General features: G+C 36.0%; 2 protein-coding genes across 13 annotated transcripts in view; one reads left to right on the top strand and one right to left on the bottom strand.

Moving 5' to 3' along the window:
• Positions 1-4,905, top strand: part of APBB2 (amyloid beta precursor protein binding family B member 2) — a 379,350-nt gene extending 374,445 nt beyond the window's left edge. For 7 of the 12 annotated variants that reach the window (XM_018049388.1, XM_018049391.1, XM_018049395.1 and 4 more), the window contains one exon: positions 1,504-2,457. In XM_018049388.1, coding sequence (XP_017904877.1) covers positions 1,504-1,671 — 168 coding nt within the window. In that variant the 3' untranslated portion in view covers positions 1,672-2,457. Of the gene's footprint in view, positions 1-1,503 lie in introns of all 12 variants that reach the window. The other 5 variants (XM_018049398.1, XM_018049397.1, XM_018049396.1 and 2 more) reach the window with 3 other exon arrangements.
• NSUN7 (NOP2/Sun RNA methyltransferase family member 7) overlaps positions 6,009-21,851 on the bottom strand; it is a 48,407-nt gene continuing 32,564 nt past the window's right edge. The window contains exons 8-12 of the mRNA XM_013964602.2: positions 20,048-20,191; positions 16,523-16,624; positions 14,126-14,243; positions 8,996-9,119; positions 6,009-8,474 (exon numbers count right to left, since the gene is read on the bottom strand). Coding sequence (XP_013820056.1) covers positions 7,845-8,474; positions 8,996-9,119; positions 14,126-14,243; positions 16,523-16,624; positions 20,048-20,191 — 1,118 coding nt within the window. The 3' untranslated portion in view covers positions 6,009-7,844. The remainder of the gene's footprint in view (positions 8,475-8,995; positions 9,120-14,125; positions 14,244-16,522; positions 16,625-20,047; positions 20,192-21,851) is intronic.

Here is a 21,851-nt window from a genome sequence, read left to right as displayed (position 1 = left end):
GCTTTATCACTGGTTATAGTTTGTTCTGATTCCAAGACTCATTGTCTCTTCTCTAGAAATAATTTCTGCTCATTTACTATTTTAATTGTATGAGGGCCACCAGCTAAAGTGACTCAGCCAATCTAGTGTAAGACATTAGGGATAAACCTTTCTTTATACTCTGTATCCAGCATTTCTAACTTGGTGTCTTTCCTCTTGATTCAAATCTGCATGGTTCCCCATCTGAAATATCTATGTGTGAATGCGTGCAATCTGAAATGTCTCTGGCATTAACACATTCTGAATTTACTTAATTGTTAGGCATGTTTTGCAGCTGAGTGGTAGAGGCCCAGTTGAAAATATTTTGATGAAAGTGAGAGGGAGAGGGGTCCTCTTAATGAAATTCATCAGGCATAATTTTGACTCACACTGGATGTAACATAACTAACACTAGAAACTCCCCATCCGGTGTCCCATGTTGCCATACCTGCCGTTTATAAAACTGTGCTTTGGAAGTGTGTACTTCTGGTTGTGATGCAAACCTAGAAACATACTTTACACACAGGAGACATGATAAATTGTATTTCATGTGACTGGCTTGAAAGGGGCTAATTTTGTAGCCTGTGGGCGATGACGGAGTATTGTGACGAGTCTCGCTGTAGGAAAGTTCATGCTTCTCAGAGAGAAACATCAACCTGTTTTACAGTTGTTCTGAGGAGCCTATTAATATTTAAGTAGATTTTTAAGAGTCACCTTAAAGTGCCTGGATTTTAAAGTGCTGGGATTAGAGGGGAAAATTGATACATTTTAACCTTCTAATCTAATTTTGAAGAACTAGTTATCTTTTCATTGATTCGAAAACAGGTGGGTTGTGTCTTTATATTTCTGAAGGATAGACCCTGTCCTTTGGCACGAGTGCTAATGTATTTTTAAAAATTAATCTAGTAAGATTAATGTATCCTAAAATCCTTAATACATTTTTTTTTAAGTTAAAGCAGGAAACAAACGTTTATGAATGCCTTCTGTTTTGCTAGGCCTCTTTTAGGCATTCTGCAAGTATTTCTTCATTGTAATGCTGTCTTTTAAGGTCCCCATTCTTCACCCATTTAACAAATGAAGAAAAGGAGGCTCAGAGAGATTTAATAACTTGCCTGGGGCCATACAGTTCACGCATGGTAGCACCAGATTCAAACCCTGCCCTCTCTACCACTCTGCTTCTCAATCAGCTACGAGCACCCTGCTTCATTACCTGCCTTAGGAAACAGTTCATACTCTCCCAATCCTTTTTCTTTTTCATCAGCTCATTCTTTGACTAGGAGGTGTATTAATCACAGCCTATCAATACAGAGAACTTAAAAGAGAATTTAAAACACTCTACATTAAGGAAAAAACTAATAAATTCTTGGATTCATGTTTAGGAGCTAGGTTGTGAACCTCTGGGAGTAAATATACTGACGAATTAAAATCACATTAAACAGGAAGGAATGATACTATTAACCACCATAAAACTCTTTCTGTTTTCAGCTACGATACCAGAAGTGCTTGGTAGCCAGGCCACCTTCACAGAAAGTTCGACCGCCTCCCCCGCCAGCAGACTCTGTGACCAGAAGAGTCACAACCAATGTGAAACGAGGGGTCTTATCCCTCATTGACACTTTGAAACAGAAACGCCCCGTCACAGAAACACCATAGCTGCATATGTGAAAGGACTCTGTACTATTCACTGAAGGTTGAATAGCTACACTAAAGAAGAGGCGCTGATCTCTGGCCTTCCATTCAGTTGCTGATGCTTTGTCTTCAGAGAATTTATCCTTAACCAAACAGTGTTAGACAAGCATGTTCTCTCGTCTTGCCACCATCGTGTGATATGAAAAGAAGCATGACTAATTTTTTTTGCTGTTGGTAAGTTACATCATGAGCAGTGGAAGGTCCTTTTCTTATTGTAAATATCGTAAACATTGCATAATTTCACACACACACACACACACACGGGGAAGAACGTGGCCACATCCCTCCCAGTGAAGATGCTGACTCCTTGGAGTGAATGACACCTGAGTTAGTTTCACTGTCTTCTTGACCGGATCTGTCACAAGCAACTTTTAAGTCCTACAGCACTTTGCTCTGTTTTCAGCATTGGATTAGACACTGCATACTGGATACCACTGACTTGCTATAAAAATTGGATGACGAATTTTTGTTTTAGTTTTTCATAAAATTGAACCTTTGGTTGACAAGACTGGCTGTTGGCATCAGAATAGAAACCAACTGGCAGCTTTCCTTGATGAGCTTCTTGACACATGGACACCATTTCATGTCTACAGCTGTTTGTGGGATATTGGGGGAAAAAAGTGAAATTTCACAATTGAAAAACTAAATTTCAGAAATTAAAATCAAACAAAAATAGCCTTTCTGTTTAGGTGGTTTTCAAACTGATTAAGAAAAAGAGATTTGCAAAATCAGGATGCATTTTGGGTGGGACATTATTTCAAACTTCTGCCTTATATTGTACAATGCAGCTACAGAATTATAGTTCACTATGGCCATTCTCTACATAAACATTAAAACGAAATATTCCTCGTAAGCCTTTCATCCTTAATTTGATAATTAGCCAATATGCGATTTGGAGTTGAGGAAATGCCATTTTCTATTTCAGATCTCCACCACCATGTCATGTTGTAGTCCCCATTCTAGGTAGACGTTCTGCTAGGATTCTACATCTAGCTCAGTCTTACCCTAATGCTTTTTGCCCAGAAAGCTGTCTGTCCATCATGTATTGTCCATGGCAACAAACTGCATTAAATTGAACCTTTCTACGTTTATGTGTTCAATATTAAAATTTGTTGGACTTTAGATATATTTTTAAATTTATATTTTTTTCCATTTATCGTCAAGATTTAAGAATTTCTTATCAGAGCAAAATATACATAGGAACAATGTACTATTTAACAGGTTTCCCAAAAATAGCACTTTCCTCCTTCTTTATCAATAGACAAGAGACTTAGCTGTAAAGATACACAGATTTAGACTCTTGTTGATACTGTTTAAAAGAAGTTGCTAAGAAGCTAAATCTAAACATGTTTTGTTTACTTTTCAGTGATAAAATTATCATTTTATAGCATCATCCAGTTATAAAAGCAATGCTTTATGTTTATCTATTGCTATGTACTTGTCAGAATGGTTTCCACATTTTTATCATCACATTTTGAGCCTTATGAGGTAGAGAAGGTAATAATCTGAGAAATTTAAAAAATATGAATTAAAGGGGCTCAACCACCTAGCCTAAGACCTCAGGAAAGTGAGTGAGAAAGCCAGGACTAGAACTCATCATGCATCTCAACTCCCAGTTATTAAAGTTACGCTGCTTCCACGCAAGTCAGGGGGAGTCTTTTCAAACTTACTCAGAACATATCCAATTATTGTCAAGCAGTCTTAAGATTCCCTGTATAAGCAGGGAAGTATGGCCAAATTACTTGTGCAGTAGAATTAAGTATGAAACCAGTGCCCTCTCTCAGTCCAGGACTGTCTTCCTGCATCGTGCCTCAGATGTGTTGTAAAGACAGGATTCTATGTGCAGCACAACCTGTTCAACCCACAGACTATCCAGAGATGGTGTTACATGTGGTAGAAATACTCCTAATTCATGATACTTAGCCACCAGAGAACACGATGGAATGAGCAGGTGGCCCCCTGCCTCTATTCCCTCTCAGAACTCTGGAGTTGTTTGCTCGCACCCTAGAGCTATGGCAAAAAAGATGCCACTCTCACCAGCCCAGATACTATTCTGTGGAAGTTATCAATAACATCCTAAGAAATTACTTCATTAAAGAAATCCTTACTGTGCCCTTCAGGATTCAATCATAATGATTTTTCATCTTGACCTCCACAGTGAAACATTTTAGTGTGATAAACTTCAAAATTCTTAATGAGTGAGCCACTTTTATATTGGAAATCTCTACCAGAACCGCATTCATTTTTAAGGCATACGTTTGTTTTCAGGATCAAGAATACTGAGCTAGCTTTAAATAGCAAACTGATTTATATATGCAATTATAGGATGCATTAAGATGAATGATAGCCTTTACATACTGAAAACTTTACTGCAGATATTTTGTTTTAAAGATAGCTTTGCATAGTAAATGCAATTACTTTTGTAAAACTAATTATGTTAAGCCGTATGTTCAGACACTTTCTGCCATGGCCAAAAAGTATGTATGAAAGTGTGTGCGTATTTTCTGTGAAAGGATGCCAATGTTTTACCTGATATTGTAGTGACACTTCAGTTATCTATGCATTCTTTGTATCTGTGATTCTGTAAACAGGCAGCCATGTTCACTATGCCTTGTATGTCTTCTCATTTTTTTAATTAACCTGTTAAATACAGCTTAAAATATTTTTATTTTATTTATTCTATTTTTACTGAAATATACTGCATTATTGTGTTTAATGTATTATTATCTTTACTGGATATTATCTCTCAATGTATCCAGGTCTCAGTAATCTCAGTGAACTATACATTGCCTCAAAGGTGGTTTTGTAATGATTTGTAGTCACATTTTTATTGGAATATGTAGAAGAAACGGCAAAATACCTACAAGTTTCTTTTTATTTTTTAAAAGCAGCTAGATAGATGCATACTCGCCACCTCATATGTGTGCTCCTTGGCCACATCAAGGGCAACAGCCAACATGCCTATGGCTAAACATTTTACTTTGCAAACTTAAAGCACTGCTTGGTGCTTCGTTTTTATATCCTTCACAACACGTGTGAACTCATCTAGAGACACACACATGTCCTCATTCCCTTTGTTTCCACCTGAATATATGATCAACCATAGCTAATCGGGACCATTGTTTATTGTTTATGTCTGTCTTACTGCATGAAGCAACATTAGACCCATTCTCATTAAAATAAGTTCTTGGTGATAAACTGTTGGCACTGCTACTTTTTAAAAAATGCCACTTTTATGATTTTATGATGAACATTTGTACAAGTCTACACAAGGTCATTTACTAGAAGCCCTAAGTCTTTCCTCCTTTTCTTACATGACACACTCACTTCATAAGCATTGCAACACAAATTAAAGATTTCATTAACAATGTGAAAAACATTTCCCTAACTGATATTAGCACAGCTTAACTAGTAAAAGCATTAGCTCTCTAGTTTGCCAGACTTACTCCACCCAATACACAGCTAACATGTGTTATACAGCCTGTAAAATGAAGTTTAATTTATTTCAGCTTCAGAGAAAAGATACTACACACATTTATCAGTGAGAGCACTCCCTGCCATCCAGAGCAGCTTGTTTATCCCAAAAGAACATTTGGTTTTGCTTTTGGCCCCTTCTGCTGTTGACCACTTTTACACATTTAAATGTAATATGTTGTGAGAATAAACTTAGCTGCGTAAAATGTTTGGCTCATTTATCTGACATCAGTTATACATATCCAGGCATAGCGATAAAAATCTCCACGCCAGTCATTTTCTTTTCAAGGCCATTTTAGTAATGGCAGATTTTGCTTTGATTAGCTGTTGTATATTTCTACCTGGTAAGAACTAGAAAGTAACTTTAAATTTTGAGTAGCTCATCACACTGTCCTTATTTGTTGCTCAGGAAGGACATCCGGCATTTTGGACTTAGAGGCCTGTTTAGCCACCAGCCTGATGCTCGTGTATGCACTCTTTCTCGTATTAAGAGAGTCCATTTTTACTTTAAGACCGTGATGTCAAAGAATGAAAGAGTTGTACAGGCACTAAATCCAAAATGAAAAGTAACTGGAAAAACAGTATTTGAATCTGGTTTAACTGTTAGGCATATGGAAGAAGATAAATGGAATTTAAAGTGTATAGCCATTTTTTTTTGTTGTTGTTCATCTTGTATTTCCTTTTTTTCTCAAAGGTAGTTACTCTTCAAAGAGCAAAATTTCAATTGGTTTCACGTATTATACAGAGGTAAATAATTACAGGTTAAAAATCTGAATTTGCAATAGATATCCCCAATAGGGATATCTAAATACCAGTAATTTCATTATTTTCGTTTTTGCAGCATTTTTCTCTTAAGCTGAAAAAAGAAAAATGTGAGTGTAATCAGTATTTTTCACTAGAATTCTAGCATATTGTTTTTATCCTAAGTATTTTTCCCTTTTTACTCTACCAAATTATTTAAACAATTGATCATGTCCTTCTTAGAAGACTCTCAAAGAAGAAAACCACAGACTTAATGAAGGAATGGTTTAATACAGAATCTCCATATACTTATAAAGAGAAAAATAATTTATAACAAGATTCATGTTATGAGATACTGAAGCTAAGCGGCTAAAGTTGTGACATGACATGAACTATACACTGCAATAGAGATGAGAAAAATATCCTGAACAACTCCATAATAGGGTGAGTTTTCTTCTTATAACTTATCACAGAAAGTAAAAATCTTGGACTTGCTACTTCTGGACAGTGGAGTGCTCTTCATCCTGGGGCAGAGGGGTGAGGGCAGGAAAGGGATAAAAGATTCCCGGGATAAAATATCAGGTCTTTACTGAACAAAGGTCAGTTCAGCTGCACTTGACCTCCAGTTTTTGATTTTTGAAATTAGTAAAATAAGCTGAGCATTTAAAACATTTCCATAGTTTTTAAGTCATAGTTAACATGAAAATTCTCTGGGGATTTAAAAAATATGTCCGGTTCAAGTATAAAAAGTCATGTTTCACTGACATGCATTAATGATGATAAGTGTAAATCTTCAGCTAAAGAAATTTATTACTACTAAATGAAATCCACCATCTATCCTCAATTCAAGTGAGGAAATTAGAGCTGAAATGAATACTAGAGCTGAAACAGACCTAAATATTCATCTTGAAGAAGATAATATTCTACTAAAATTGTGACATCTGAATTGAAATTTAAGAATTTATATAACACTATTCAACACAACTGGATTCTGCAAATAGAACTTTAAATTCAAACTTTATAAATGTGTCTGTGAACATGTTCTTAAACAGCCGGATTTATAGTTGTAACTTACTTGATTTAATATCAATTTCTGTTGCCATGATGAAAAAAAAGTCAATAGAACCAGAAATAATAACCATAACCAATTCTTGGAAGGCAATTGATAATACAGTCAAGATGAACTGACTTTTAATATAATTAAAATAGTGCTACAATATATTTTAATTGAGCATCAGAAATGATTTACCAGGGCTTCACTACTTTGTGCCATTTGAAATAACTGTTCTCACCTGATCTTTGAATAGACCCAGAAATTTGTATACATTTCTTGAACAATAGGTGTGTCACTTAACATTCAACATTTTGACGTTGTCCTCAGAATTACTACTTAGATAGAAATTTGCTTATAGTCTTTTTTTGTTTGTTTTTTTAACAACAGTATTTGGCCTAAATAGTCAGAAGGGAGAGCTTATGTTCACTGTGCTTAGGATCCTGGAAGCTCTTCCAGTGAGAAAGTTTTCACTCTGAATGGACATATGAATAAAACATTGGACCTTTCTGTTTTTCCTATTTCTACTCAACCTCAATCACATTACAAAAGATCAACCTTGATAGTGATTGGAATGTTTAAACTACAGCTGACTTGGTACTGAAGAGCGATCTAAGGTCTGTGCAAGAGCATCTTTTCTACACTTATGCTTGCTAATAAACGCCTCAAAAATTAACTTTGAAAACAAGTCTTTTACAAGGCACACACTGTTTCCCTTGTGGAAAAATTGTTGCAGCTTTAAAACCAGTGTCGTAAGTCCAGACTGGAAGTTATCAAGAGTGAAACCAGTACTAACAGCTGTCTAACCTGCAGACTCTGGGGGAAAAAAAAAATCTACCTACCCTGTAGAAAAAATGCAAGACACTCACAGCTATGGTCGAGGATGCCTGGATAGAGAGGAAGGTAAGTTTTCTTTAGATTTTTCCCCTCTTCTGGGTATTGATGGTGTGGAAAGATAGCCAGGCAAGACAGTCTTGGGCCCAACCCAACGATAGTAAAAATGTGGAGCTGGTAAGTGAGGTCTGATCCCTTGAGGACTGGGAAACGGCAACATGACTGGAGGCAAAGCAATCTCTATGGGTTTCAGTGCAATCATTCTGTCTTCTGGCCGAGGTCTCACAAAGTTTGTTGGCCGTTCATATGGTCTGGCAGATGTGTTCTTCATAATTGTAGGCACTAAAGGATTGGTGGTGGACTTGCTGGGTTTTCTTCCCTGTGAGGAAGAACCCACTTGATTTGTATTTTTCCGTGGAAGAGATGTTTTTGTTGTTAATGTCTCCGACTGATTAGCACTCGCATTAGTTTCTCGACTCAGGAACTCAGCAATTTTCATTTGGATGCCGCTGTTATCAGCAATGGAAGATTTTGGCAATGACATTTTTTGTTTCTTCTTCTTCTTCTCCCGTTTTGAAGATTTACCCAACTCAATCCCCTCCAGTAGACCCTTTGCTGCTGCACGGGCCAAAACATCTTTCACAGACACTGTCTCAGATGGGTCCCGCTATAATTAAAGAAGCAGTTAGTAAATGTGGGAGTTAACTGTTACCATGTATATCACAAATACTTATCAGTGTTTCAGTAAAGATAAAAGAGTATCATTATTATACTAAAAGAAACAGTTTTTAGGCTTCAGTCCCTACTATATCCCATAAGCTTCAGGAAATTACTTTCATTGTACTCAGACCTCCCCATTTGTGAACCTGATAGAAAGAAAGAAAGGGGAAAAAAAAAAAAAACAGAATTACAGAGCTTATTTCTTATCTGTGAGCTAAAATGAACTAGATATTGACAAGTGCTTAGAGAGGTGGGTGTAGAGAGTAAGCAAGGAAAGAAAACTCAGGAGAAGCATAAATAAAAATAAGGATTTTGGCCACACAGTAATAATTCTTTTTCATGCCCTTTAGGTATTTATGAAATAAGCATAACATTATGAAATGTTCATAAAAGTTCCTAGGTTCCTTGTATGAAGCTTTGTTGTTTCTTAATCCCTAAGTATGAAATGGATTGGGATTTTATCCTTACCTCCCTTGTTAGAACAGAAAGAAAACAACCATTGGTAATTTCAGATGGTTCCATTCTAAAAAATTTGTCAGTAGACAAATGTATTTCCTTTAAGGAGCACAGTGGAAGGACAGGGGGACTAAGCCTGCAATAGAGAACAGCAAATAATTAATAGTTGGAATGTTTTATTTGCCAATCAAGGGAGACAGTAAATTGCAACAAAGCATGCATGCATGCACCAATTGTTTAAACAAAAATTCCAAATAATAAAATGTCAAGGGGAGCAATCAAAATGCAGAGTACAGCATGATGTGAGCCAACCTCCTCTCACAACTATGCAAAAAAAAAAAATGTATGGAATGATTCTCACAGAATATCTACTGAACACTGGCAGAAGACCTCAGACATCTGAAAGGGCAATAAAATATCTACATAACCAAGAAGGACAGAAGCAAAAAGAGGGAGAAAAGGATCAAAACGGAACCTGTGCCCCTGGGAGGGAACTATACAAGAGGAAAGGTTCCAGCACCCTGTGAAGTCCCTTCACCAGGAAGGAGATCCACTGGGACAGAGAGGGCACTTCCTCAGAGGAGAACGCAGAACCTGTCTGCAGCAGGCAGAATAGAGAGAGACCTGTACAGATGGTCAGTGCCTCAGCTGTGCACTCCCCAGCCTGAGACACACATCTACTGGTGCAAGAAGCGACCGGGAACTGAAGCCCGGGCTTCAGAGGGCCAATCTGGGGAGAGGACCAGGGTTGACTGTGCAGAAACAGCCTGAAGGGGCTGGATTCTGGTGCAACTGCAGCCAACTGTGTATGCAGAGAAAGCCTGAACCCACCTTACTGGTGATATGTGCCATTGTTGAGGGCATGTGAAGGGAGGGGCGGAACCTGTCATAGCAGCCTCTTTCCCTGCACACACATTCCGAGACAACAGGACCCAGGCTACATGTGTTGCAGGAGCAGGCACCAATCTGCATGTGAGCGCCAGGAACTGGCATGAGCCACTGACAGTATCACAAGTTCCAGGGGCACGAGCAAGCTCCCTCAGAGCTCTGGGCGTGGGCACTAGGCGTTACTCAGAGAGAATGCCAGCAACTGCATCTGCACACACTCTATCAATCAATGGGAGAATGGGTAGCACACACTGAGGAAAGAGGCAGCAGGCAACCCTGCTGAAAACAACCCTCACACAAAAAATAGTAACCCACACAAGCTACACAGGGCTGTTCCCACATATAAACAGCCCTCTAAGTCCACAGAAGATAATTCCTAAAAGGGAAAAATATGCAACCTAGAATACTATACCCAGCAAGACTATCCTTTAGAACAGAAGAAGAGATAAAGAATTTCTCAGACAAGCAAAAACTAAAAGAATACAGTAATACTAAACCTATCCTAAGTAATGTTGAAAGGTTTTCTAAATAGAATAGGAGCAAGAATTTGTAAAAAAGAAAAAACCATAACTGGACAGTAAGTCACATAAGCCAGCAAAAAGATAAACATGAAGATGTAAAAGAATCAAAACACATTAAAATCATAAAATGTTGGGGAGGAGAGTAAGAAAATGTATTTTTTTTTTAGAACGTGTTTGAGCCTGTATTACTATCAGTCTAAAGCAAGTTGATAAAGGGGTAAACATCCTTGAAAAACAGAATAACCACAAGTCAAAAACATACAACAGATTTACAAAAGCCAAAAGAAGAGAACACAAACATAAAAGGAAATCATCAAATCACAAAAAGAAAAACAAAAGGAAAAAGTAACAAGAAATACAGAATCAACTGGAAGACAAGGTTTAAAATGGTAATAAACATATTTCAATAATTACCTTCAATGTCAATGGCCTAATTGCTCCAAACGAAAGACAGAGTGGCAGACTGGATATTTTTAAAAAGTCTACAATATGCTGCCTTCAAGAGCCCCACTTTAGGACAGACAACACACAGATTCAAAATGAGGGGGATGGAAAAAGATTTAATGCAAACAGAAATGACAAGTGGGGGTTGCAATAACCAAATAAGACAAAATAAACTTGAAAACAAAGGCCAAAAAGAGATATATAATAATAAAAGAATCAATATAAGAAGAGGTTTTTACACTCATCAACATACATGTACCTAATATTATAATTGTTCAGTTGCTAAGTTGCATCCAACTCTTTTGTGACCCCCATGGACTGTAGCCCACCATGCTCCTCTGTCCATGAGGTTTCCAAGGCAAGAATACTGGAGTGGGTTGCCATTTCCTTCTCCAAGGGATCTTCCTGACCCAAGGATTAAACCCACATCTCCTGCATTGGCAGGCAGATTCTTTACCATTGGGCCACCAGGGAAGCCCTGCACATAATATAGGAGCACCCAAATATATAAAACAAATGCTAACAGACATAAAAGGAGAAGTTGATGAGAATACAATAATAGTAAGAGATTTAACATCCCATTCACAGCAATGGACATATCTTCTGGACAGAAAATCAATAAGGTAACAGATCCTAAATGATAAAAGAACAGTTAAGAATGCACAGCCAACATTCTCTAGGGATGATCACATACTGGGGCACAAAACAAGTCTCAGTGAATTTAAGAGTATAGAAATTATCTCAAGCATCTTTTCTGACCATATTGTCATGAAGCTAGAGACCAATCACAGAAAAAGAAATGAAAAAAAAAAAATGACCACATGGAGACAAAATATGTTATCTTAATAATCAGTGGGTGAATGATGAAATCAAAGAGGAAATTTTAAAATACCTTGAGACAAATGACAATGAAATCACAACAAAATTTATGGGATGCAGCAAAAGCAGTTCTTAGAGGGAAGTTCATAGTGATAAAAGCCTTCCTCAAGAAACAAGAAACATCTAAAACAACTTAACCTACTACCTAAGAGAATTAGAAAAAGAAGAACAAACAAAACCTAACATCAGCAGAAGGAAGGAAATAATAAAAATCACAATGGAAGTAAATACAGATGGCGATTCCTTAAAAAACTAAAAATAGAGCTACCATATAATCCAGCAATTCCACGCCTGGGTATATATCTTGAAAAAGATGAAAACTCTAATTCAAAAAGATACATGTACCCCAATGTCCATAACATCACTATTTATAATAGACAAGACATGGATACAACCCAAGTGCCCATCAACAGATAATTGGCTTAAGAAGATGTGATGCTATATACATATATAATGGAATATTAGCCATTAAAAGAATAAAATATTTCCATTTGCAGCAACATGGGTAGACCTACTAGAGAATATTATACTTAGTGAAGTCAGACAGAGAAAGGCAAATACTATACAACTTAAATGTAGAACCTAAAAATAATACAAATGAATCTATATACAAAATAGAAAGACTCACAGACATAGAAAACAAACTTATGGTTACCAATGGGAAAAGGGAGAGGAGGAAGGGGCAAATCAGGAATATGAGATTAACAGTTCTAAACTATAATACATAAAAATAGATAAGCAACAGGATTTACTGTATAGTAAGTACAGGGAGCTGTATTCAATATCTTGTAACAATGGAAATATATATATATATACATAATAAATATAATGGAAAATGATCTGAAAATATATATTCAATTATATATATACATGTGAGCTTTCCAGGTGATCACATGGTAAAGAATCCACCTGCAATGCAGGAGACCCAGATTCAATCCCTGGGTCTAGAAGACTCCCTCGGAGAAGAAAATGGCAACCCACTCCAGTATTCTCGCCTGGAGAATTCCATGCACAGAGGAGCCTGGCGGGCTACAGTCCATGGGGTTGCAAAGAGTCAGACAGGACTGAGTGACTAAGCATGCATAGATATACATAAATATATTTCAGTTATATATAACTGAATGATGTTATGATATACCTAAAATTAATATAATATTGTAAATCAACTTACTTCAACTTAAAAATAAAGAAAAAAATCTAATGAAATACAATACATACAGATTTTCCTCTATTTTTGCCATATTATATTCTTAGAAACATCGTTCCTGACAGACAAATCACTCACACTGATGAATGTGGTTATATTGTGCAATAATTCTCTTTGCTACTAGATGGTGATTTAGTTTGTGCTGTGTTAAGAAGCTGGCAGAAATAAGGTTGGCTGTTAACTACCAACAAGAATTATTAAGGAAGTAAAGAAAGAAGGGAAATATAGATGTGGTTAACATGTCCGCCTGTGAATTGGCAAAGGGAAAACATCAAATTAAAAGGAGGGAGCAAACCATATACCTATTAAGATCCTACTATAAGAATTACAGGGACATCCCTGGTAGTCCAGTGGTTAAGCATCTGCCTTGGAGTGCAGGGGATGCAGGTTCGATCCCTGGTTGGGGAAGTAAGATCCCACATGCCTTGGAGCAACTAAGCCCACACCACAACTACTAGGTCCAACACAGCCAAAGAAATAAATAACTTAAAAAAGAAGGATTACAGGAAAAGTTCAGAACAAGGGAAATAAGTTAAAAATTGGAGATTTTAAAATACCTTATTAATTGTCACAGTCTTAAAGAACTAACTGGTGTCATATATTATTAATAGACATACTCCTTATCTTGATGTCCAGGGTTTGGATGGAGTATTACAGTTTTTCTTCTCTACCCCTAGTTTAATATATCATTTTACCTATTAATATATCATTTTACCTTTACCTATCATTAAGCTATTATGGTTATTCAGGCTATTTTTATTTCAATCCTTGTGGGTGCCAAAGGCTAAACAGGTCTAAGAAACATATATTTTCAGATAATAAACATCCAATTTTCTTGCTACTTTCTAAGGTTATTTTATACTTTCATTCTATTGAAGCATGTATCTAAGACTCAGGATATAAAGTTTATATTCAATTTACCCAGAAATCAATCAAGTCGAAGCCCAAATGCCTTTAACCTTATTTAACAATAATAATAACAGCAACAAAACAAATCTTTTAGTGTACAATACAATTCACATACTAAGCCATTACAAAGCTTTTACAGAATCTACTTTAAAGTTGTAAGAAGTTAGGCTATTTGGTCGTATTAAAGTCCAATAAAAAAGAAATGAAATGCCTTCTAACTTAGAAAATCGTAATTTTTCACTTTCAAAGATATTTAGTTGAGTTGTTTAGAAGAATTCTTTCTTTCTTTCTTACCTATAAGGTTGTACTTTAATCCCGTGGTCTTGAAATTCCAGTGCTTTCTTAACAATAGCTTCATTTTCCTCTGGATAAACTGAACATGTGCAATACACAATAGCTTGAGCTCTAGTAACTATATTTAAAGAAGATGGAAATAATATAATGACTCCATTAACAATCGTGAACAAATCTCGTGTTTTCAGTGCTGGTGTGGTTCAGTCACTATGTTGTGTCTAACTTTTGTGACCTCATTGCAACCTGCCAGGCTCCTCTGTCCATGGAACTCTCTGGGCAAGAATACTGGAGTGGGTTGCCATTTCCTCTCCAGGGGATTTTCCTGACCCAGGGATCAAACCTGGATCTCCTGCGTTGCAGGCAGATTCTTTACCAACTGAGGTACAAGGGAAGCCCAGATGTCTGTACTAATACCCCATGGTTTTGATGGGAATGATGTCTACACATGTTTGCATGGCTCCCCTTTAAAGCATGTATTAGTAATATAGTCTGGCCAATAAATGAAGTAAATATAACTGGATCATATAGAAACTGAAAATCCAATCCATGTGACCAACCTTATTACAAACACAAGCAAATAAATACTGCAGATTACCATAGCTTGACACTTCAGCCATTCTTCCAAAAGCCATATCACATAACTAGTTAAAAGGACTCTAGAGACAGACTTAGGTGTTAATCCCAGTTCTGTTATTTACTGATTTATGAACCTGGGAAGTTACTTACCTCTCTAATTCCTCAACTCTAAAGTGAGGTAATATTACTACTCACTCACTCACGTATTCACATTTACCAAGCACGTACTACATGCTAAGCACTGTTCTTACTATTCAATACATACACACAAAAAACCCTGCCCCAGGGAGCTTATTTTCTATGTTTCATTGACATAAGACATAAACAGGGCTTCCCTGGTGACTCAGTGGTAAAGAATCCACCTGCCAATGCAGAAGACATGGGTTCCACCCTGGTCCAGGAAGATCTCACTTGCCGTGGAGCAACTAAGCCCATGAGTCTAATCTGAGCTCTAATGCCCATGGGTTGCAGCTACTGAACCCACAAACTGCAGCTACTAAACACGTGCTGCAACTACTGAAGCCCATGTGCCTAGGCCCCTACTTCACAACAAGAGAATCCACTGCAATGAGAAGCCTGTGCACCACAATTAGAGAGTAGCTCCTGCTCTCTGCAACTACAGAAAAGCCTGCACAGCAATGGAGACCCAGCACAGTAAAAGATAATAAATAATTTTGAAAAAACATAAATAAGTAAGAAATTTTGGAATTCCTGGCAGGTCCAGTGGTAAGGACATAGCACCCTCACTGCCAGGGGCCCAGTTCTTAGTTCCCATGAGGGAAAGAAGATCCTGCAAGCTGCGCAGTGAGACCCCCCACCTAAAACTGAAGCATTAGGAGGTGACAGATGCTATAGAGAAAATCAAAGCAGATATGAAGGATGGTTAATTTCAAGAGATTGTCTTGCCATTTTAAACAGAGTAATCATAGAAAGAATTTTTAAAATGTATTATTTATCAGCTCCCTAATCTTCCAACCAACTCATTTCATTGATCATATACATACTATCATATTCAAAATAGTATCTATTAATAGCATCAGTTAAAAGGACAGAACTCCTCTGTATTTTTCTATTTTGCCTTATTTCTACTTCATATATGCTATATCTTTATATATTAAATCATCTATACCCTATACTAACCTTTGAGCCTTTGGAGGTCAGTATTTATCCAAACTCATATTCTTAACAACTGGCTTAATACCTGACCCAGAGTAGACATTTGATAAACATGCACTAAGTTAATAAAAGTTAATGTAATTTCTCAGAGACTTCTAGATTTCCATATCTAAGTGTGAAAGGGCATTGGTATTCAAAATCTAAATGGTGCTCAAAATCTAAAGGTAGGGATTGAAGCAATAATATAAATACTTAAATGGCCTTGTTACTCAGACTTTAAGAGATCTAGGCTTTATCTTTAGTTCATTTATTTTCTTTTTAGTATTAAAAAAATTAAGAGTTTGATTAAAGTTGGGATTATAGAAGAGTTGTTAGGGCGATACAAAACAGGAAAATTACACCAAAAAGCCAAAGAAGAGAAACAGAGAAGATGGAATTATACAACTGATGTACATAATTATCTCATTTCAGCATTAAGAAACTGATCGTTCTTCTTGCTAACCTATATTTAAAATGATAGTAAAGCATATATTTTTGAGACTTAGATTGGTGAAAATAAATATTTTGTTATTTTAAGGAGCTATGACTAAGGGTTCTGGGAAATCCACTTATGGTTCACACATCATTGCCTGAATATGATAAATGAAGTATTAATGTTTCTAAGATTTACAACATATTTTCAGTTTGTGCTGATAACAAACTTACATTTCATGGCATGTGTTAGTTGTTCATATTGCTGTTGAGCAAGAACATGAAGTTTATCTTCTGATGGGCCTCCTTGAGAGAAATCCTTAAGTAAATCTGTATCTAAAAACAAATATATGCTTTTAAATATATCACTATTAGATTTTTCATATATTGCTGTGATCACATTATTTAATATTTTAATCATTTTCCCTATTAATGAGTTTTCATAGAAAATATTTATTAAAAATACAGTATTATAAAAATGCTGACTTAAAATTTTAAAATCTGAATTGATAATTTTGCTTAGCTTTAATATTACTTTTCCTTTATTCTCCAAATTCTTATCATAGAGTTATCTAACCAGCTAAAATAAGTCACTCAAGCACAAAAGATAGAATGCAGTCAGCCTGAGTATGAATAAAGGGAAAAAAGATTTATTTTCCAAGGCAGAAACTGATGGGCTATAGTCAGATCTGAGTAAGAAAGAATACAGTTAAAAACATTAGCTTACTAAAAGAAATCTTGGAAGAAAAAACTTCAGGGAAGCAACTGTATGTCTTCATAATAGATAAAAAAACAATGGATCAAGAAATTCTTACAGTAATTTTTTAAATTTCTAAAACTATTTTAACATATTTCTTGATAATATTAACTAAGATATATTGACTACTACTCTATATAGATTATTTTATTCAACAACCCCTTGAAGCATTATTATCCCTCTTAACACTGAGAAAATTCTTCAAGCATACATTAAATAACTTGTCTAAGGTCATACAGCTACTAGATCAAAACCAGGTTCTAGCCTGGCAATCAGACCAAACTTCTAAGCCCTGTTTTATTCTGCCTCTCAGTAACTCCCTGGAATATGTGCTAAGTCACTTCAGTCATGCCCGACTCTTTGCTACCACCAGGCTTCTCTGTCCATGGGATTCTCCAGGCAAGAAAACTGGAGTGGGTTGCCATGCCCTCCTCCAGGGGATCATCCCAACCCAGGGATTTAACCTATGTCTCTTATGTCTCCCGCATTGGCAGGTGAGTTCTTTACCACTGAACCACCAGGGAAGCCCCCTGGGAATATAAGAGGCAATTATTTATACCAAATACTGGGCTGGTCCCCATTCCAGTAATATTACTAACGGTTAATTAAACTTCATTTCTTTCCAATTTAGTTTTACACTTCACATTTTTCTAAGTCTTTAATCACTTTTTAAAGGATATTTATACATTATACTCTAAAACCATATCAACTTACCTTTTTCACCCCATTTTAAAATAATTTCAAGTGGTTAACAAAGATCAATTTCATATATTCCTCAAATATAGGAATTTTTTTAACCATTCTAAAAATGGTTGTAATGTTTTTCAATATTAAAATGTTTTTCAAACTAATTCATGATTTCTCATGAATCTAAATTTATGATCACTAAATTTATGACTAATATTTTTACCATAATCACTAGGTCACCAACTCCTTATTTGCTCTGGCTATTACCTCCTCAAAGTAGTTTCCTTCAAAACCTTCCTTTTTTCCAGGCTTGCCAAAGACCACTTCTTGGCTTAGCTGGTTACCTCGTCAAGGATTTCAAAATATTACCAATATCTAGGAAACTTTATTTTCCCTTTTTGTCATTTGTGGTTCCCTTTGGTCTTTTCTCCCCTAGACTGTAGATTATTTTTACCAATCGTTTATTTTATTCTGTATTCCCACTTCAAGATGGCTCAGGATAAGGCCAGTCTCACAGGAGTTCTAAGCTTGAGTTCTTTTGACTGCAGTGCTTATTGTAGCTGCTGCTATTACTTCCTACCTTCTTTCAAAATTTAATTCTCTGATCATTTTCCAAAGTGAGTGTAGGAATTTTCTCAGTCTACCACACTCCCCTCTGAGCTGGTTATTCTTCTGTTTAACTCTCGTGGAAAGAAATTTTCTGTAGCAAGACAGAATTCCACATGGTTCAGTATAAGCCCAGTTAAAAATTGTGTGGTATAGTGGAATTCTTTCTATAGTGTAGTATAGTGGAATATGCTAACTAAGCTGAATTTGAATTCCAGCTTTGAGTCTAGCTACATGACCTCAGGCAACTTGCTAAATTTGTCTGAATCTTTGTTTTTTTGTCCCCTTTTATAAAACAGAGATAATTACATAACAGCACCCCACTCCAGTACTCTTGCCTGGACAATCCCATGGACGGAGGGGCCTGGTAGGCTGCAGTCCATGGGTTGCTAGGAGTCAGACATGACTGAGCGACTTCACTTTCACTTTTCACTTTCCTGCACTGGAGAAGGAAATGGCAACCCACTCCAGTGTTCTTGCCTGGAGAATCCCAGGGACAGGGGAGCCTGGTGGGCTGCCGTCTATGGGGTCGCACAGAGTCAGACATGACTGAAGCGACTTAGCAGCAGCATCCTCACAAAGTTATTGTGAATATTTAAGTTATAATGTATGAACACTTCCTGGAATATCGATTGGGGCATAGCTGTACTCCATAAATATTTCTTTCCCTCAATTTCTTTTCCTTCATTTTAAATTCTTTCCTTGCTAGAAATAGCAAATAGTTACTCAACATATTCTGAATGTTAGTGGAATGTCTTCTCTGTTTAATATCCAGTTAACCTTATCTATGCCTTTCACTATAAACAAGAGATTAAAGTAAGAATCAATTTCAGTTAACATACTGTGATTAACAGCATGATTCAAAGGGCCGGAGTCAGAGCAGTAGTGTTTGAATCCAGGCTCTGACACTTACTTGTCAAAACACCAAGAGGCTTCAACCTCTCTGAGGCTTGTATTCAGTATTTGTAAAAGAGAAATAATAAGAGTTAACCACTTCACAGAGTTCTTGTAAGGACTTGATGAAATAATCCAAGCAAAGTGTTCAGTTCAGTGCCTTATATGTTTATATGTAACTGCTCAATAAATGTTAATGTTAAAAATATTTCTTAATTTATTAAAGAAGTAAATAAAATATTCTCAGAATTAATATTTGAGATATATCATAAAACATACATATGGCAGGTTAAAGAAGTCTTTGAAAGTCTGTTTACAATTTGATTAGAATCATCTTAGGGCACAGCCTCTAGAGTTAGGCAGATCTAAATCTTAATCCTGACTCTGTTACCAACTAGTTATATAACCTTATAAAAATGAATCAATGTCTCTCAGTCTCAGTTTTATTTATAAAATTCTCATCAATTTTAATGCCTATATCTTGAGTTCTGGTATATACCAAAATAGTATATTGGCCAGCATCTGTTTTGATTGCCTATATCACTCTACTAAATATTTTGAATATCCCCCTTGTCCATATTTCACAGAACTGGTATAAAGATTAAATGGTATAATGGTTGTAAAATACCTTCTACATAAGTGCCTTATATATGGTAGCTATTCATTGATCAGATGTATCTATCATTTTAATGATTTTAAATAATTTCATTTTAAAATAATCATTTTAAGTGATTTAAATGATTTTTTAACTCTTAAATGATTTTAAAATATTAACAAATTTAAATAATTTAGAAATTAAAAATTAAAGCAAGTACCTTCATGCTCATTTAAAATAAATTCTACTGGATTACTAACACCCAGCCTTGAACAACGAGGTAGCAGCAGAATCACTTTAACTTTCTGTAATCGATGATCCTTTAATTCAAGTTTCATAAATGTCTCATGAAGTATCTCAATATCTGGGAGAAAAAACAGAGAAAATGTATGCAAAATATTAATTAAAAAATCTTAATGCAGTATGTAGTTATATCTATTTATCACTATTCATTTTTAAATCTTCAACCACACAAAATGTTATTTTAATGCAGCCAGAAAAGAGGATTACCTTCTGATAACATCCTTAAAACATGAATTCTCTTAATAGAGTCCTTCCTCCTTCACTTGAATGATTTTGAAGGTTAAATATCTTCTACATAAAATATAATTTAGATCCATCCTGAACTTCAGATTCCATTTAAAGCAGTATGGTGTAGTGGACTTCCCTGGTGGCTCAGTGGTAAAGAATCCTCCTGCATTGCAGGAGTCACAGAAGACGCAGGTTCCATCCCTGGGTCAGGGAGATCCCCTGCAGGAGGGCCTGACAACCCATTCCAATATTCGTGCCTGGAGAATCCCATGGACAGAGGAGGCTGGTAGGCTAGAGTCCATAGAGTGGCACAGTCAGACACAAGTGAAGCAACTTGGCATGCACACCCAATGTAGTGGAGGGAACAAGGTTTTAGAGGCAGAAATACCCAAGTTTGACTCCCAAATTCACTATTTACTGTATCTGTGTGACAAGCCTCTACTTCCTTATTTGTAAAATGGGATATCGTTGTCCACACCTCATTTAATTGTAGTGAAGATTGAGATAAAGTAGTTAGGCTTAGCATTGTGCCTAGTATACAATAAATGCTCAGTACTGGTTACTTACCCTTCCCATTTTTTAAATCCCCTTTTATATTCTAGTTTCCCTGGAAAAAATTTTATTAGCATTTATATTTTTTTTAGCATTTTATAATTTTTACTTAGGCACATTCTAAAGGCTCTTAGGGACCCTGTAATTTGGGACAGTCTGCCTTCCCTCAGGTTGTAATTGTCTGTGACCCTATATTAGGGCAACCCCTCCAGTCCTACAATGGCTCATTCTCCTCATCTGCTGAGGAGAAATTGCGATACCCTACCCCTTTCTCTTGTCTGATCAATCTTCTTTCTATTATGTCTCTTTTGAAAAAAATTTTTTAATCAAGTGCACCTTTCCCTTTTTTCCCCCTATTTTTAACTCTTCATTGCAAAAGTTCACACATTATGTCAAAAACCCCAAAACAGTGAATTTTCAAATGTTCATTGTATTGCTTCAACAGTCAAACATTCATGCCCAATCATGTTTCATCTATATCTGCACACACTTCCACCCCCCCATATTATTCTGAAACTATGAAATATTTCACCATTTATCTAAAAGATAAGAACTTCTTTAAAAATATAACCCCATACATTTTAAAAAGTGATTCCTTATTGTCATCAAATTATAATAGCATCCAATCATGGCTCAAATTTTCCAAGTCTCACACATCAAAATTTTTTTAGTTTGTTTAAATCAGGAGTTACATAGGTACACACATTGCAATGAGTCGACGTCTTACTTTAAATTTTTTTGTTGACAGGTACCCTTTCCATTTTTTCTTAGCATTTATTACTTAATGCAACATGGTTACTTGCACTACTAGTTTCCCAGAGCCTAGATTTTGTTCATTGCTTTCCTAGAAAGTAGTTTAACATGTTCTTCTCTTCTGTACTTCCTGTAAATTAGTAGTTGGATCTTTAGAGCTTAATTTAGGTTCGAGTTCTTTTTTTTTC

The sequence above is a fragment of the Capra hircus genome, chromosome 6 (assembly GCF_001704415.2).
Source record: "Capra hircus breed San Clemente chromosome 6, ASM170441v1, whole genome shotgun sequence".
NCBI lineage: Eukaryota > Metazoa > Chordata > Mammalia > Artiodactyla > Bovidae > Capra > Capra hircus.
This window is presented reverse-complemented; position numbering and strand designations above follow the sequence as displayed.